This window comes from Moschus berezovskii, chromosome 17 (assembly GCF_049115385.1).
Source record: "Moschus berezovskii isolate FMDL1 chromosome 17, NW_MosBer_1.0, whole genome shotgun sequence".
Classification (NCBI taxonomy): Eukaryota; Metazoa; Chordata; class Mammalia; order Artiodactyla; family Moschidae; genus Moschus; species Moschus berezovskii.
Window position 1 is genome coordinate 42744552 of NC_142476.1, and position 17716 is coordinate 42762267.

Consider the following 17716-nt stretch of genomic DNA (forward strand, 5'->3'; position numbering starts at 1 on the left):
GGTAAAAAATCTGGCAAAAACAAATAAAGTCTAGATTTTAGTTAAAAAAAAAAAGAATCTGCTTGCAATGCAAGAGACACAGGAGACCCAGGTTCAATCCCTGAGTCAGGAAGATCTCCTGGAGAAAGAACTAGCAACCCACTCCAGTCTTCTTGAGAAAATCCCATGGACAGAGGAGCCTGGCAGGCTACAGTCCATGGGGTCACAAAGTGTCAGACAGGACTGAGCACACACATGCATAAAGAAAGCATTAACGTAACCATCTGGGAACGACTGATATTTGATTTTCTTACATTTGTTTCATGATTCAGGGTTACCCTTGTACTGTCTGTATCTCTAGTGATGTGGGACAGGCACCAAAGCCTTGGCAGTGTTGCCCCTCATGCTCTCATTGGCACCTTTGTTCCTACAGGGCCCTCCAGGATGGTACACGGGACCCTGCTGGCTCTCAGAGCCTCTGATTCCAAGAGGGGCCCCCTCCTTTTAGATTCAAGATAACAGTCAGGAGTGGGAACCAAGATGGCAGATTCAACCTTCTGTGAAACGCAGAACCCAGAGCTTCAAGTCTAGACATGTCCCTCGAATGGACTGGAGAAAAAGCAGCAACATGTGACACTGAAACAGGCAGGAGACCTCAACTCAAAACAGGGTTCCAGTTTCCTTTGAAACTCTGAGCTGGGCCAGACTAGCGGATGGTGTGGGAGTGAAGACCAGGCTGAGCTGGAGGACACATGGGGTGACCCAGAGGGGACTGGACCCTGGGAAGACACCCTGGTTCCCTTGAAAGAGAGTGAGGCTGCTTGAAAACATGGCTCTGCCTGCTGTAGGCAGGGCTGGCATCTTCCACTCCCTGAAGGATGGTCTGAAAAAATGTAGCCTCAAACTATTGGTGATTTTTTATCTTACTTTTTTAAAAAACTGTAGTTTGAGCCTACATTCTTTCAACCCATCCTTCAGGGAGTTGGAAGATGCCAGCCCCTGCCAGCAGCAGGCAGAAATGTGGGTTCGATCCCGGGTCAGTGAACTAAGGTCCCACATGCCAAGCAGTGTGGCTAAAAAAAAAAAAAAAATCTAAAAAATAATATGTCTACAGTGTGGATTTTAACTGAAAAAGTTTAATTTTCACATCAGAGCCATTGATGCAGTGTCAGATTTTTAAATCAGGGGAGATACTAAGGATGATGAAAAAAAGGGAAACAGGAGAATGGGTGGCTAGTGCGTCAGGGCACATTCCTGTGCTTGTAACATCCTGATATTGTCGTGGACGCAGCTTCTTCTCCTTCCCAGTAGAAAATTAAGACAGATGACAGGCCCGGCCCCGTCTCTATGGAGACATCTGTGATGCCATACACTGCTCCCAAGACCCCTTAGGACGTGGAGCTTGGGAAGCTAGTCTTCTGCCCACCTGTGCTTGGACCTGCATGTCCACGCTTGGGGCTGCGACCCCCTCAGCACCCAGCTCCAGACCCGAATCCCACAGGATTGATCCGAGTCATCCTTCAGGTAACCAACCTTGGTCCTTTGCTCCACACTTCCGATGTTACCCATCAGAGCCAGCGGGCCCAAGAAGAAAAGTCTGGTGCCCAGCTTGATAGAAAAGGGCCTGATTGTCCTCCGGAAGGTGGCCAGCCGGGATGAACAGACCCCAAAATGGAAACTCCGCCAACAGCAGCGCTCCCTCAGCAAGTCAGCTCAGGCCATCTGCCACTACTACAAGAAGCTGGTATGGGGTCTCGGGATCAGGGACGGCCCTGCCACACACGGTCATCTGGAGATGACGTGCTTTTCCACTGGATCAAAGGCCTCAAGGGTGGAGGGCCGACGGGACATCCTGAATCAGTTTGGGCTGTGGATTGTGATGGGGAGATTCTGGGGGTGGATGGGGCCTGGGAGAGAAGATGCTGTGTCTGCCTCGAGCCTTCCTTAGGGGCCTTTTTGAGAAGGAGGGAAAGGGAGAAGAGAAAATAAGAAGAGAAAATGCAGGCAGCAAGTTTCACGCGGGTACTTCATGTGGTGGGGGGCGGGGGGAGACTGGGGAGCCAGCCCCACTCCCGAGGGGTCCGCTAAGTGGACAGCAGCTCTAGACTCAGCTGACTGCAACTTCCAAAGCAGGGCTCCCACGGCCCTCATCGACAGGCCAGGTTTCGGGGAGGAGACAGCCTGTGTGGTTGGCACACTGAGCCAGGCCCTGGAGCTCCACTGGTGGAGGGGGTGGAGGGCTTCCTGGGTCCCTCCTTTCCTGCTGGTCTCATTCTCCCCCACTCCCCAGAGGGACTTCAACCAGGACGCCAGCCCCCAGGACAGCGGCTTCATGTCCGAAATGGAGGAGCTTCGGCGCAAGTTCCTCATGCGTCCCGGCTGCCCCCAGTTCAGCACCAGGTCCACGTCCATGACCCACTACGGTGAGTGGGTCTAATGGGGCCCTGTGTGCACACTCACCCCGACTCCATCTAACCCACCTGCTGGAGTCCAGGACAGCCTGCGGGTGTGGCCAGAGGAGGGGGCATGTGCGGTGGCTGCAGCGGCTACTTCTGAAACCGGCTCTCAGCTAAGGCTGGGGTTGGGCCTCAGGGAAGGCAAGGAGGGAAGGTCCTTCTTCCTTCCATGGGGCCCATTTGTATCATTGGTCTCCCAGCCCACTTACTCTCTCTGACTGTCAATCTCCAAGATTCAGTAGGGTTGGGACACGGGAGGAGAAGGTGAAGATTCTGGAAGCTTCAGTGACGAGGTCCATAGGTCCAAAGGTGGGTCATTAGGGACCGAGCCCTGTAAGGAGCCTCAGCAGCCTCTTGTCTAACCCCACAGTGCTCTGATTCAATCAAGAGGCTCTGAGAGGGCAGCTAAGGTGCTCAGCTGTCACCTGGTGGCACTGATCAGGCCAGGCGCCATCCCAGATTCCCGCTCCAGGGCTTGGGCTGCTTTTGTTCTCTGACACACATTATCCTCACGGTGGTGACATCAAGGCTGAGTGCCTGCAGCCAGCAGCTGGGGTCCTTTCTATGGATCGCAGCTGGCAGTCAGGCAAAAGTGGGGTCTCACCCTACTCATCAGGCTCTAAGCCTTCCTTGCTCAGTGCTGGGGCCTCGGAGAGCAGCCAGCACTCCAAGACCAGGAGGGTGGGGGTGTCCGGGGAGGGTGGGGGGACCACAGAGCATCCTGGGCACAGGGCTGAGGCCACACACTGCTCCTAGTGCACTCCCCACCATCTGCTTCGTGCCGGCTTAGAGGACGCGGGTCTGACCCTTGGGGTGAAGGGCATTCTGCAAGATTTTGAGGAGACAGTTTTACAGGAGGAACAAGGGCCATCCTCTGGGGAAGAGGCACACTGATTTACAGAGACTAAGTTGCACCTGGTCCATTCTGGGGGGACATGCCAGGCGGGCAGGGGGACAGAACCATGTTTCCATTCGGTCCCGTACTCCAGTCCTGTGCTTCCACCAAGAAAAGGCACCTTGAACCCCAGCCAGTGTTTCGAAGGAAATACGAGTCCCTGCCCAGAGGTCTTGGGGAGACTTGGCCTCAACTGTCCTCCATTTGCCATCCTGCAGGTTCAGCCACAACCCTCTCTCTGCCTGAAGACACAGGCGTCGGCTCTGAGACCTGGAAGGGAGCTAAGAACCCACTCTCCAGCCAGCAAGGCTCGGATGTGAAGGTGGACGGTGAGGGCGGGCCGTGCGGGGCACTGGGGTGTGCATGGCAATGGGGTTCTCTCCTTGGCACCCCAGCCCTGAGGGCCCCTGTTCCCTCCATTCCTATGGTGCCCATGGAATTGCCTTCCCAGGACCACCTGCCTGGCCTTGTGTTCCTCACACGGGCCCTGGGACGCGTCTGTCCTTGAATAGAGGGACACACATGCACCATTCCTACAGACACATACTTTTGTTTATCCAGAGATGAACTCCACACCCAGGAGTCTGCTTTGCTTCAGAAGTGCCCCCTGTGCCCAGGCAGCATCTTGTCCTGACTCCAGCTCTGGGACCCTGAAGGGGGCTCAGATGCCGCTTATGCACACTGGCTGGGGGTTGTGGGGACGAGTGTGGGAGAACTGGGAGCTGGAGAGGAGCCCAACTGGGCAGGGAAGGGCTTCCGGGGGAGTCTTAAAAGACGGATGTTACAGAAGATCCAGGGTCGCTCAGCACGAGAAGAGTCTGACCAGCCCCCCACCACCTCCCCTCTTGACAGGCCGCCTCCTTCCCCTTAGCAAGAGTGCCTGTGAGTTCAACTACCTGCGGAAGAAGAGCGAGTCCCAGGTGCTGAGCCCGACCCCCAGCACCTCTGAACTGGGGCAGAGCTACCCGAGAAAGCGGGTACCCTGGTACATCTCTGTCATCCATGAGAAGGTATGGCCAGGCATGGAGCCTAGGCACACATCCTGGTCCTCTTGTTCCGGCTCTGCATCCTGCCAGAGGGGGTGCCTGGCCCTCGGGGCTCTTATTCTAGTCTCTGGTTCCAGACGCAGCCTAAACTGACCTTCAGACCTCTCTCGTGGCTTCTACAGGCCAGGTTCCTATCTGTCTTCTTCCCCATGGGGAGCAGTTTAGGCTGGCCTGGACGTTGCCCCTGCTACACAGCTTCTCCCCATGTGTCAAGACCCTCAGCATCCATAGGCTTTCAACCCAGTCATTCCACTTGGGAGACTGTATTCCTTAACACAGTAATAACAATCAGCTTGACAGGCAAAGATCTGCCTATGAGTTGATTCATCATGATATCATCTTTTTCATCCTTGTTTGTGAGAGAGGCTGGCCTGTAATTTACCAGCCTTGTCATCCCCTTGTTTGCTTTTGGGGTCAGAGTCTTCTGGCCGAGTAGCAACAACAAAAGTTGAGAAGCATTCCTTCTTTCTCAATTCTCTGGAAGAATTCACCTAAGGTTGTTGTTGTTTCTTTATTAAATTGTGAAGATTTCATTATTGAAGTCATCTGTGCCTGGTGATTTCTTACAGGGTTTGTGTGTGTGTTTAATTAATTCCTTTTAAAAATATTCAGATTTCCTTTTCCTGCTTGTTCCAGTTTTGGAAAGCTATGTTTTTCTAAGAAGGTGTCCAATTCATGTCAGTTTTCAAATCTAGGAGCCTCACTCTGCATAAGACTCTCTCAGGATCCTTCCGGTGTCTGGAGAAGACTCTGAAGAAGATTGCCTGGTTTTTTGTTTCTGACATCACTAATCTGTGTCTTCTCTTTTTCCCTCCACCAGTCTTATCAGCGTCAAAAGTCTCTTAAAGTCGGTTTCAGGTTTTTACAAATTTTTTTTTTTTTTAAGCTCATGAAGCACTAACAACAACTGTGGAAAGAAGTCGCACAAGAAGCTGGGTGGTTCGTCATGAGCACACAGTAGGGCCGCCTGAGCCCTGATAATATGGTCCACGAGTATTCATTTTGTCTTTATTCCCGAAACTGTACCTTTAATTTTACGATAGATTTCACAATTCGGTTTTTAAAATTTTTTAGATTCCACAATTTTAAGAGCATTGATACCATCTGACCAACAATTCCACCTTTGGAAAATAGCCTGAGGATACAATTAGATAGAGTTACACAGACGTACTGTTCATGGGGTTCTCAAGGCAAGAATACTGACGTGGTTTGCCATTCCTTTCTCCAACAAACGGTGGAAAATTCTTCAAGAGATAGGAATACCAGACCACCTGACCTGCCTCTTGAGAAACCTGTATGCAGGTCAGGAAGCAACAGTTAGAACTGGACATGGAACAACAGACTGGTTCCAAATAGGGAAAGGGAGTACGTCAAGGTTGTATATTGTCACCCTGCTTATTTAACTTCTATGCAGAGTACATCATGAGGATCGCTGGGCTGAATGAAGCACAAGCTGGAATCAAGATTGCCGGGAGAAATATCAATAACCTCAGATATGCAGATGACACCACCCTTATGGCAGAAAGTGAAGAGGAACTAAAGAGCCTCTTGATGAAAATGAAAGAAGAGAGTGAAAAAGTTGGCTTAAAACCCAACATTCAGAAAACTAAGATCATGGCATCTGGTTCCATCACTTCATGGCAAATAGATGGGGAAACAATGAAAACAGTGAGAGACTTTATTGTTTTGGGTTCCAAAATCACTGCAGGTAGTGACTGAAGCCATGAAATTAAAAGACACTTACTCCTTGGAAGAAAACTTATGACCAACCTAGACAGCTTATTAAAAAGCAGAGACATTACTTTGCCAATAAATGTCCATCTGGTCAAAGCTATGGTTTTTCTAGTAGTTATGTATGGATGTGAGAGTTGGACTGTAAAGAAAGCTGAGTGCTGAAGAATTGATGCTTTTGAACTGTGGTGTTGGAGAAGACCCTTGAGAGTCCCTTGGACCACAAGAAGATCCAACCAGTCCATCCTAAAAGAAATCAGTCCTGAATATTCATTGGAAGGACTGATGCTGAAGCTGCAATACTTTGGCCACCTGATGCAAAGAACTGACTCATTTGAAAAGACCCTAATGCTGGGAAAGATTGAAGGCAGGAGGAGAAGGGGATGACAGAGGATGAGATGGTTGGATGGCATCACTGACTCAACGGATATGAGTCTGAGTAAACTCCAGGAGCTGGTGACAGACGGGGAGGCCTGGCGTGCTGCAGTCTACGGGATTGCAGAGTCGGGCACAACTGAGTGACTGAGCTGAACTGAACTGAACACAAGCATATGTAAAAGGATGTCCTTTGCAGTCCTGTCAGGAAAGGGAATTCCAGGGGAAGGACTGCAGGCTGGGCTGTCTCCAGGGGCTCACACTCTGTCCTCAGGGCCTTCTTTCTTTCACCTCTGTCTTCATCGGCCCTGTCGTAGGCAGCATCACTTGCAGCAGCAAGTATATGCTGTTGCAAAGTTAGCATCCCCACTGGAAACCAACATTGCCTTCCAGGACTTCCGTCAGCTCTGGACACATTTGTTGTTATTGTGCAGTTATTAAATCGTGTCCGACTCTTCGTGACCCCATGGACTGCAGCACACCAGTCTCTTCTGTCCTTCACTGTTTCCCAGAGTTTTCTCAAGTTCATGTCCATTGAGTTCATGATGCCATCCAACCATCTCATCCTCTGTCACCCTCTTCTCCTCCTGCCCTCAACCTTTCCCAGCATCAGGGTCTTTTCTAATGAGTCAGTTCTTCACATCAGGTGGCCAAAGTATTGGGTTTTCAGTATCAGTCCTTTCAATGAATATTCAGGGTCAATTTCCTTTAGGATTGACTAGTTTGACCTCCATGCCGTCCAAGAGAAGACTCTCAAGAGTCTTCTCCAGCACCACATTTTGAAAATATCAATTCTTTGGTGCTCGTCCTTCTTTATGATCCAACTCTCACATCCATACACGACTACTGGAAAAATCATAGCTTTGACTATACAGACCTTTGTTGGCAAAGTGATGTCTTTGCTTTTTGATACGCTTTGTTATAGCTTTGCTTCTAAGGACCAAGCGTCTTTAAATTTCTTGGCTGCAGTCACTGTCCACAGTGATTTGGGAGCCCAAGAAAATAAAATCTGTCACTGCTTCCACTTTTGCACCTTCTATTTGCTGTAAAGTGATGGGACCAGACGCCATGATCTTAGCTTTTTGAATGTTAAGTTTCAAGCCAGCTTGGTTCTTTAACCAGGGATTGAACCGATGTCCTCTGCATTGCAAGGCAGATTCTTAACCACTGGACCTCCAGGGCAGTCCCTCTATGACTATTTTAACTTAATAGTGTAAACAATTCCCATATACCCTCTAGATTCTCCAAATGTTAAAATCTTGCCGATTTGCTCCATCCTCCTCTCCTCCTTCCTTTCTCTGTTTCCCTATGTCATTCATTCATTAAAAAATTTCTGTTTTAATTTATTTGGCTGCACCTGGCCCTAGTTGTGGCACAGGGGATCTAGCTCCCTAACCAGGGGTGGAACCTGGGCCCCCTGTATTGGGAGCATGGAGTCTTAGCCATTGGACCACCAGGGAAGTCCCTATATCACACATTCTTGCCCTGATTTTTAAAAATTCCCTTCTTGCTATGTTCTTTAAGTGAAGTTTCCACTTCTTTTTTCTGAATGCTTGAGACAGATACTTAGATCATTGATATTCCATTGCTTCCCCTAATTGTTGCATTTAAAGCCTACAAATTTGCCCTTAATCACAGTTTTTGCTTCACCCCATGTCATGCCATGTCCAAGTATTTGTTATTATTCTGTCTAAAATATCTTATAATTTCTTCTGTGGCTTCTTCTTTGACTCATGGGTTCCATGGAAGCCTATCTCTTAATTCTTAGACATCTGGATGACCTCCTAGTTATCTTTTCCTCTGACTCTATCTGGGACCATCTCCCTCTTTCTTGAAGAATCCCCTTTGTATTTCTGTCAGTCAGTCAGCTCTGATTATGACAAATTCTCTCAGTGACTGTCTAAAAACACCTTTATTTGGTATTCAAGTTGGAATGATTGAGGGCTTTGAGATTCTGAGGGGCAGTAGACCCAGCCCCGACAAGCTCCTTGGAAGTGGCCTTTGGTGGGTAGTGCTGGTTAATAGGTGTCCTCGATCACACCTGGGGGCTGACTGGGACCAGGGCCTGGAGTGGAGGCTGCCAGGAGATCCCAGGCAAGGGTGGCCCTTAAGCAGGAGGTGGCTGCAGGTGAGAAGCCGCTCACCTTGGGCTGGGGTCACAGGGTCCTCCTGGGCCCAAAACTGCTGCTCTGGGTGGGGGGCAAGGGAGGGTGTGACAAGGGTGTTTGAGTGGCTAAGTGGCCCCCCGGGCTGCCCCGTTTCTCCTCAGGACCAGTGCCTATTGGCGCTGGGGGAGGAAGTCCAACGCCTCTCAGAGCTGGAAGCGCAGGTTCAGAAGAGAGAGGAAGAGATCCTGGCTCTCCAGGAGGAGAGGGAAGCCCTGAGGAAGCAGCTGAAGTGCCTCCTGAGGAGCAAGAGCCAGGAGGCCGCCCCCAGCAAAGTCTTATGGGTGAGCAGCGGCAGGAGCTCCACGGACTAGCCTGGCCTGGTCTGGCTCTGGGACGGGGCCTTGCCTGTAACATAGGGATGGCATGCTGCCCCCCTCGACCCCAGATGTGGAGGAGGCAGGGTAGGGTGGGGACCCGGAAGCCATCGCCTGGTCTGAGACCTGGTTTCCTTCTCATCTGAGGATACAGCCTGCGTTTATGTTGGGTACACACACAAAGTGGGGGTGGGAGGCTTCATACCCCGCTGGATCCTCCTCTGGACACCTCCAGAAAAAGCTACCCAGACGCCGATGGTGGGGGACTGGTGGGCAGGGAGGCAGCAGGAGTCCAGAGAGCCTGGAAGCATGGTCCTGTGTCCCCCCTGTTCCCCAGCCTCCCGGGGGCTGTCAGCGAGTGGGCAGTGGGGGGAAGTGACCTGCAGGCGTGTTTGAGGTTGGCCCTCTCGGACTCTTCCTAAACAGTGTGCTTGTTACTGCTGGGCTGCACACCAGGGCTACCCCCAGGGCCGTCACCTACATGGCACGGCCCCCTGCCCACCGACAGGGCAACCCCGGTGGGGGAATGGTGGGCCCCCTTCTGGGAGGACAGGTCTCAGAGACATGGGCCCTGGGGAAGCCGAAGGCCCAGGCTGAAACCCCGAGGCTGCTGCGGGCATCTCACAGGAGCAGCCATTGGAGCCTGTGCTGAAGCTTCAGGGGAGACAGAGCACCCTCAGAACCTTCCTAGACAAAGAGGACGTGGAGCTCTGGCAGCAGGTGTGGGCTGGCCAGGGCCTGGTCCCCCAGGCTTCCCGGGAGATGCCCAGGCCGCAGCGTCCCACCTGCTGTCCTAACCTGGTGGCCCTCACCCAGGCTGAGCCCTCAGCCACATCAGGGGAGGGGTGGTGGGGCGGCTCCTGGAGATGTAACCCGAGGGAAGCTGGCCAATGGCCCCACAGCACTGTCCTGCCAATGCCCCCGTGAAGGTTTGAACCTCCCTCCCTGGGGTGCCCATAGCCCTGTCCAGCATCCCCTCCCCTCCCCTAGCTGCAGGAAGAGAGTGACGGAGGCAAGGAGCTGGAAGGAGGCGACTACGAGGAGGAAGAGTGCCTGGAAGGGCAGGACAAGAGGGCAGCAGACACGGGGGCGAGGGCTGGAGCCAACAGGAGGGAAACTCTGCAGGAGGACAGAAGCAAGGAGGAGGCGGCGGCCGCGGTAACTGCGCAGGAGGCCAAGGACGAGGACAGGGACGGGTATGGGGCCGGGGAGGTGGAGGAAGAGGAGGAAGAAGAGGTGATGGAGCTGGATGAGGAGAAGGAGCTGCAGGAGGAGGAGGCCGTGGCCAGGAGGCGGGCCAGCTTCGTGGACGACACCTTTGAGGAGGAGCTGATAGCCCAGCTGGAGGAGTATGAGCAGCTGATCCAGGAGTTCCAGTTCCAGCTTGAGATCACCAGGACCAGATACTCCCTGGCAACAGGTGGGATGCCAGAGGAGGCTGAGGCGGGACCCGTAGCGAGGATGCCCAGGACAGCCCATATGCCCTGGGCCCGTCTCAGCTGGGACCGTGTGGGGGCAGCACTGGACCCCTGGGATGGGAGCAGGCAGCCAGCCCTCAGCTTGGAGCTCCGCGGAGCCCCAGGGATGGTGCAGTGACTGGCCCCCTCCTCCCTGCTTGCTCTCGCCTCATGCAGGTGCCATCAAGTCTTTACAGCGACAGGTGGAATTCCAAGAGTCACAATTGCTAAAAATCAACACGGAGAATGAGATGCTGCAGAAGGAGCTGCGGGAGCGGAAAAAACAGCTGCAGGCCATGTCTGACAAGGTGCGGTGTCCTCTGCTGTGCTGGGACCTGTGCCATCCATCCCCGCCCCCGCCCCCTGACAGAGATGCTGGGCTCAGGAGCTGATAGTGGCGGGCCTGGGGTTCACAGCACGTCATGCACTAAGCTGTGCCGCCCTCTGGCCCCAGTGGTCATCTCTGTCTCCTGGACCACTAGGCTTCTGGCCATTTCTCTAGCATGTCCCAGTCCATGGTCCCAGGACTGAGAACACCACGACCTTAAGTCCTTGTGAAGTACTTTTATTATTTTATTTTTTGTCACGCTGAGTGTCCTGTGAGATCTTAGGTTTCCCGATCAGAGACTGAACTGGCATCCTGGGCAGTGAAAGCAAAAAGTCCTAACCATTGGTTGGCCAGGGAATTTCCTGAAGCACTTTTAGTTTTTACTTTTATCCAAGTTTTTCAGGCACAAAACTACATAGTTTAAGGAACCAAGCAATTCCACAAGTTTATTATGTAAGACAGGTGTCCAAGCCTTTTCTTTCTCATTTGCCCATTCCCCAAGACAAATGCTTTCAACTCTTCTAGCTAATTCTTGACGACTGGCTCTTCATGTTTCTAGACAGCATGCTTATAAGGCATTCTAGACATTTCTCCATCTTGGCATTATCTAATGCTTCCCTCTTTCCTCCCCTCCCTCCCCACCCCCAGGAACTCAGCTCCCTCCCAATACTATTTCATCACAGCATTAGTGAGTGGAAACAGCATTTATATCACTGAGACAGTTATTGGGCCTGTGATATATGACAAACACAAATCTTGTGAAACAGTTCAGTTTAGTTCAGTTCAGTCGCTCAGTCGTGTCCGACTCTCCGCGACCCCATGAATCATAGCACGCCAGGCCTCCCTGTCCATCATTAAGATCCATAAACCACTTTTTAAAGCTACTGCCATCAACATCTTTGTTTCCTGGTCTACTCCCACATTTTCACTGGAGCACATCCTTCAGCAGTTTTTGGAGAAAGAGGACTGGAGGTAAAATTTGGGAGATACTGTATTCTGCAACGGAGAAGGCAATGGCAAGCCACTCCAGTACTCTTGCCTAGAAAACCCCATGGATGGAGGAGCCTGGTGGGCTGCAGTCCGTGGGGTCGCTAAGGGTCGGACACGACTGAGTGACTTCACTTTCACTTTTCACTTTCACATATTGGAGAAGGAAATGGCAGTCCACTTCAGTGTTCTTGCCTGGAGAATCCCAGGGAAGGGGGAGCCTGGTGGGCTTCCGTCTATGGGGTCACACAGAGTCGGACACGACTGAAGCAAATGTCCTTACACATTAACAGAAGTTGGTTGGAACAGAATTCCGGTTTGGCAACTGCTTTTCCTCGGCAGTGTGAAGGCATCACTTAATGTCTCTGAGATCCAGGCTTCCTAGAGGGAAGCACAAACTCAACCTGATTCTTGAGCTTTCTTATGACATAGTTCTTCGTGGTGGTTGGTTCCTCTCTGCAAAGGTGCAAGATCCCATGTTGATCCTTCATGTTCAGAAGCTTCCATGAAAGTGTTAGTTGCTCAGTTGTGTCCGACTGTTTGCGACCCCATGGACTGTAGCCCGCCAACCTCCTCTGTCCAAAGAATTCTTCTCCAGGCAAAAGTACTGGAGTGGGTTGCCATTCCCTTCATCCAGGGAATCTTCCTGACCCAGGGATGAAATTCGGGTCTCCTGCATTGCAGGCAGATTCTTTACCATCTGAACCACCAGGGAAGCTGCCATAGCTGGACCTTATTAAGGGTCTGTTCTCATTTGTCCTGGGCACTCAGTAGCCAGCTAGAAACTTGTATCCTTCACTTCTGAAACTTTTCTCTGTTTACATAGTTTTTAGTCCCTGTCTCTGTTTTCTCTGAACTCTCCTTCTGGCAACCCCATCAATCAGACCTCTTTGGGTCTCTTCCTCCTTCCTGTCTGTTCCTTTCACTATCTTGTCTTTTTGTTCTACTTTTAGATTTCCTTAACTTTATCAGCAGCCCTCTTCCTGAGGTTTTTTAAAAATAATTTTATTTAATTTTTGGCTGCACTGGGTCTTCATTGCTGCACAGGCTTTCTCCAGTTGCAGCGAGCAGGGGCTACTGGCTAATTGTGGTGAGCAGGCTTCTCATTGTGGTGGCTTCTCTTGTCGTGGAGCACAGGCTCTAGAGCACATGAGATTCAGTAGTTGCAGCTCTCAAGCTCCAGAGCACAGGCTCAGTAGTTGTGGCTGCTGCTGCTGCTAAGTCACTGGGCACACAGGCTTAATTATTCCCCAGCATGTGGGATCTTCCTAGAGCAGGGATTGAACCCACCACGTCTCCTGCATGTAGGCAGATTCTTTGCCACTGAGCCAGCAGGGAAGCCCTCCTCTTGAGTTTTAATTTTGTTTCATTTAGTTTCTAAGATGTTGCTTTTGTTCTCTGAATGTTCCTTCCCCGCTCCCTTTTATTTAGAAGCACACTCATGTTTTATTTCTTAATGGCTGTATGTCTCTGACCTCCTTAACAGCTTAAGTGAGAGTTATGGGATTTGACTGCTTGTGCTGTTTCTATTTCCTATAAGCTCCTATAAGCTCCTTTTGTAAGTCTGTTTTCAGTTTCTGTTACTCCTTCAAGAATTTTTCTCCAAGGTCAGAGCTGCCTGGAGTCTCTCAAAATGTGGGTGACCATTTTGTGTTTCACGGCAGAGAACTATGCTTGGGTACATCAACGGAGAGTTAGTTCAATGGTCCTGCCATTGGCTCCTTCCCCTTGGCTTGCTCAGATTCTCCTGGAATCTGGAAAACTGGAAGAATTCCTTGCCCAAGTGTAATGGTCCAGCTGCTGGTGTTTCAGGACAAAGTGGGGCAGAGGCTGCAGTCTCCACGTTCAGCCCCACATCCTGCGTCTGTCGCCAGGGGTCTCCACTGCGTGGCCTGGCATCTCCCAGGCCAGAGATCCTCTTCTTCCCCCCACCCCAGGCCTCCAGTCTCCTGACAGACGGAAAAGGGGGCAGGTGCCCTGCAGCTCCTGGTCAGGGCTGAGACTGCGGCTCCTGATTTCTGATATGATGTTCCTCCCGCACTTCTGAGATTTCCAGGGACTCTGACCTGTGAACTGGGCTTGTTTGCCACTCTCCCCACTGCTGGCTTGGGAGTCTGCTTTCTTGGATCTGCCTCCTGCCTTCCGAAGTGTGTTTGATGCCTTCCCCTCCTCCCTTCCCCCTTCATCAGAAATTCTGATGCTTCCCTTCATCTTACTGAGGTTCACGGAGGAAGGTTCAAGGAGGCAGCCATCTATCCGCCCCCACCAGCCCCTGAGCGAACCCGCATTGCCTTGCAGTTCTCCAACCTCCGGGAAGACAAGAAGTACCAGGAGACGATGGGCCTCATCGAGAACGACAACCTCCTCCTCAGACAGGTGCCCTTGGGGTGGCTGGGGGGCAGCCACAGGTCCTGATGGCGGCATGGAGAGAGGCAGCTGGGTGGGGGCCCCTCATTTCAGACGGTACCCTGTTCAGTAAATCCGGGGCCTCGGACACCCACTGGGGAGCTGGCCACACCTGGAGCCAGGCTGGCTTCGCCTCTGGGGGAAGGAGGGGTGGGCAAGTGGACCTACTACTCCCTGCCCTCCCTGCCCCCCAGCAAGTGTCGGAGCTGGAGAGTGAACTGGCCAAGCAGGAACAGACCATCTCGGAGCTGGAGGCCAAGGTTAACCAGCTGCAGGCCCAGGTGAATCAGAGCCAGAACCACTTGCAGAGGTGGAAGCAGCTCCAGGAGGAGATGCAGAACAAGAATGAGTTGACCCAGCAGGCAGAGCAGCAGGCCCGTGAGGCTCTGGAATACATCCAGGCCAGGGTACGCCCCGGTTCCACCTCCCGGCCCTGGAGAGCGCCCAGTCCAGAGTATGCTCAACTCCTGCCTCCTGAGGGCCTGCACTGGGGCCCTTGCCCACCACTGCCATCCCTGGGAACCGCCACCCTGGGGACCATGCACCAAGTGGTCTGGGCGCCCCTCTTCCTATGTCCAGAAATGCTGGTGGAGGAGGGGGTGAGGGTGTGACGTGGCCATCTTGTGGTCAGCTGTAGTGGCCACAAAGAGCTGAGTGCAGGGGCTACGTTTATGGAGGAGCCCCTTGAGTTGTGCTCTGAAAGAGACAGGGATGTGGTGGCTGGCCAGGGAGGGTCTGAGGTGGGAGGGAACTGGTAGTAATGATGTCATCTATTTATAACTTAGAGAGCATTTGCTGTGGGTCAGGTGCTGTTCTGAGCATTTATTGAAGTCATTCAACCCCATTAACAAAGCCATGGCGTGGGTACCGCTGGTGTCCTGGCGCCTGCCGCACAGAGAACGAACAGCCCATTTGAGGTTCCAGAGCTGCGTGGAGGCGGTGCTGGGGTGTGAGGTCCCGGGGCCTCACTCTGAGCCCCTGATAGATGTGAGCAAAGGCACAGGAGGAAACCATCAGTCAAGAGCTGACTTGCTTTAGAATCTAAAACCAGCAAAGGTAGAGGCCCTGAGTGCGTAGGCTTTTGAAATGACATTGTCTCCACTGGCCAACCAAGAGTGCCGTCTGTAACCAGCTGTGTTCTCCCTCCTGCTGGGGCTGGCCTCCTGTTATGCACGAGACTGCCAATGGGCGCCAAAGACTAGACAGCCTCAGTGGTTCAAGCTGCTTAACTCCTGGCTAATTCCTGGTTAGTGCAGATGTCCACAGCATGGAGTGCTTCTAGGTCACTTAGAGAAGAAGGATGGGCTGGGAGTATAATGCCCATTGCAGGGCTGGCCAAATCTGCAGGTTGTCTGCTGTGGGTCAGCGGGAGATTGTGGCTAAATCTCCTCTGGGGGACGGAGGATGGCCTGGGGGGTCATTCAGAGTTTTGTTTTGACCATGTGCAGGTTTTGCTTTTTCAATTAAGCAACAAGCAAGCAAACATGGTGTGGTAGAGAGACTTTGGGTTTTGGTGTTAGGCCTCCTGGGTCTGGGTTTTGATCAGGTCCCTTTCAGCTTGCAGGAGACCACGCTGACCACTTGCACGCTGTTTCCAGCTCCTGAAGCAGGAAACTGAAGCCAGGTCCACCTCCCCTGGAACCTCAGAGAGGTGGCGGGTGTGGAGAACACTGTTTCCCTGCTCAAGGCAAGATTGGCTGTTTCTCCTCTGCTCACAGCTCGAAAGACTGAGGAACAAGATCATCCAGGCCACCTTCAACACCATAGGGATCAAGTCCTGGGCCACTGAGATCTCTGACAGTGACATCCTGGAAGGCTTGCAGGTATAAACGGTGCTCAGAGGCCTCCTTGTCCCCGGGGCCCCATCTCTAGGCCAGAGCTCCTAGATCTGCAGCTGGGAGCAGAGAGGAGAAGCCTGGAGGGAGGGTAGGAGCCCCCATTCTTGTCCTGCTGGTGCCATGCTTTCACTGTGACCCCAGGATGGTCCTTTCTCTCTGCTCAGGCAGAAGGGACTAGATTTCCCTAAGGGGTTAGAGAACAACATCCTGGAGCTGCTGTCAGTGTTCAGCAACCATCAGCAGCTGCCGAAAACCCACCTGGTGCGGTAGGGAGGAAGCCAAACAGCTTGGTCCTGGCTTCTGCAGCCCCAGCCCAGCTCCCCCAAGGATGCTTCTTTGCATCTCAGCATGGCCTCAGCTGGAATCGCTGCTGAGCTGGGAGCCTGGCATGGACCCCCTCCCCGACCTCAGCCCACACCAGCTCCTCAACAACAAGCAGAGGTTTCAGAGGGGCAGGGAGGTCTAGGAGAAATAATGTGGCTTTGGGGCTGGCAGGAGTGTCACCACCCTGCCACCTTGGCTTCGCAGCTGTGGGCTGGTCACTTGACTTGCTAAGCCCTAGAGCATCCCTTCTGTACCGGGGAGAGGATGCCTGCCTTCCAAGACTCCGCCAACAGCATGGCCCTTGACCCCAGCAGCTACCTGTGAGCTGCCACTAGCCCATTTGTCCCCGGGGCCTGGTTCCTTTCTTCTGTGAGGCTGGGTGGGCCCCTGGTTAATTGCACTCTTGTAGGGTGGCCAGTCCTCAGGGCAGAGGGGGACCCCCGAATGGAGACCTGGGGAGAGGTCTCGGTCCGACTGCTATTGTTTGGGGCAAGGAAAGAAGGAGGTGGTGGAGGGGAGGAGAGACAGGAAGGGGAGTGATGGGGGTAGGAAGGAGGAGAGAGGTTATGAGAGGGAGGGAGGGACAGGGGATGATGGGGGTGGTAGAAAGAGAGTGAGGGAGAGGATAGAGGAAGGGAGTGAGGGAGGGGGATAGGAGGAGTCATCACCACCCGCCAGTAGCCAGGGAAGAACCCCTTCCCTTGCCAACACCTGCCCCTCCCCACCCCGCACAAACCAGCAAACGGCCAGAGAGAAGGAAGGAGGCTAAGGAGGGGGCAGGGCAGCCTTCCTGCACAGAAGGTAGAAGAGACTTTGCCCTGAGGGTCAGACTTGACAGCCTCTGATATCTAGGCTCCTGGCAATTCCCAGAGGATGAAGAAGTGGATCTGGCCCAGGCTCCAGGGGAGAGCTGGCCTGGATGGTGGGCATCTCTACCTACCCAGCTCTGAGTTCTCTGGCTTCACCCTGTGGCTGGATCAGCCCTGGTGGGAGTGGTTTCAGCACAGAAATTGGCAAATGCTACAAACCAGAGCTTTTTCCCCTCTCCTGGAAAGGTTGTAAACATTCACCAGCAGACAGCACTGTGGCAGCAGGCCCTTCTCAGGGAGAACAGGGTGGTGTCCCAGGAGCCGGCAAGGCCTGTGTGGACACTGCCGGGTGTCTGTTCTAGAGGATCATCTCAGACAGAACGGACTACTACAACCAGCTGAAACAGAAGGGGGTAAAGGTGCCCCCCCTGCAGCAGATGGAGGTCTTATCCTCACCCAGCAAGTCCAAGAAGATAAGCTCCAAGGAGGCCCAGCTCAGACCCTAGGTGCAGCCAGCCCAGCAGAGGCCAGGGCCCAGCCTGGGTGCACCCTGGGCGCCCTCTTCCCCTCCATTACCCCTTCCCCCACCTGTGGCCCCACCCT

At 52.9% G+C, this 17716-nt stretch overlaps 1 protein-coding gene across 1 annotated transcript; it reads left to right on the top strand.

Annotated features, from left to right (window-relative positions):
* The first annotated feature begins 1537 nt into the window (after positions 1 to 1537).
* Positions 1538 to 17619, top strand: CCDC27 (coiled-coil domain containing 27). The gene is made up of 12 exons (XM_088845050.1): positions 1538 to 1723; positions 2270 to 2402; positions 3549 to 3659; positions 4183 to 4340; positions 8752 to 8931; positions 9592 to 9684; positions 9955 to 10384; positions 10599 to 10729; positions 14035 to 14112; positions 14337 to 14549; positions 15861 to 15965; positions 17476 to 17619. Exons 1-12 carry the CDS (start codon positions 1538 to 1540, stop codon positions 17617 to 17619), a joined length of 1962 nt encoding a protein of 653 aa, XP_088701176.1.
* Positions 17620 to 17716: the final 97 nt, after the last annotated feature.

Bases quoted from the DNA above. Each gene is read 5' to 3' on its own strand.
- CCDC27 (XM_088845050.1), top strand. From the start codon at position 1,538: ATGTTACCCATCAGAGCCAGCGGGCCCAAGAAGAAAAGTCTGGTGCCC. The intron at 4,341-8,751 runs GTATGGCCAGGC...GTTTCTCCTCAG, and splicing joins TCTCTGTCATCCATGAGAAG to GACCAGTGCCTATTGGCGCT. The intron at 9,685-9,954 runs GTGTGGGCTGGC...CCCCTCCCCTAG, and splicing joins ACGTGGAGCTCTGGCAGCAG to CTGCAGGAAGAGAGTGACGG.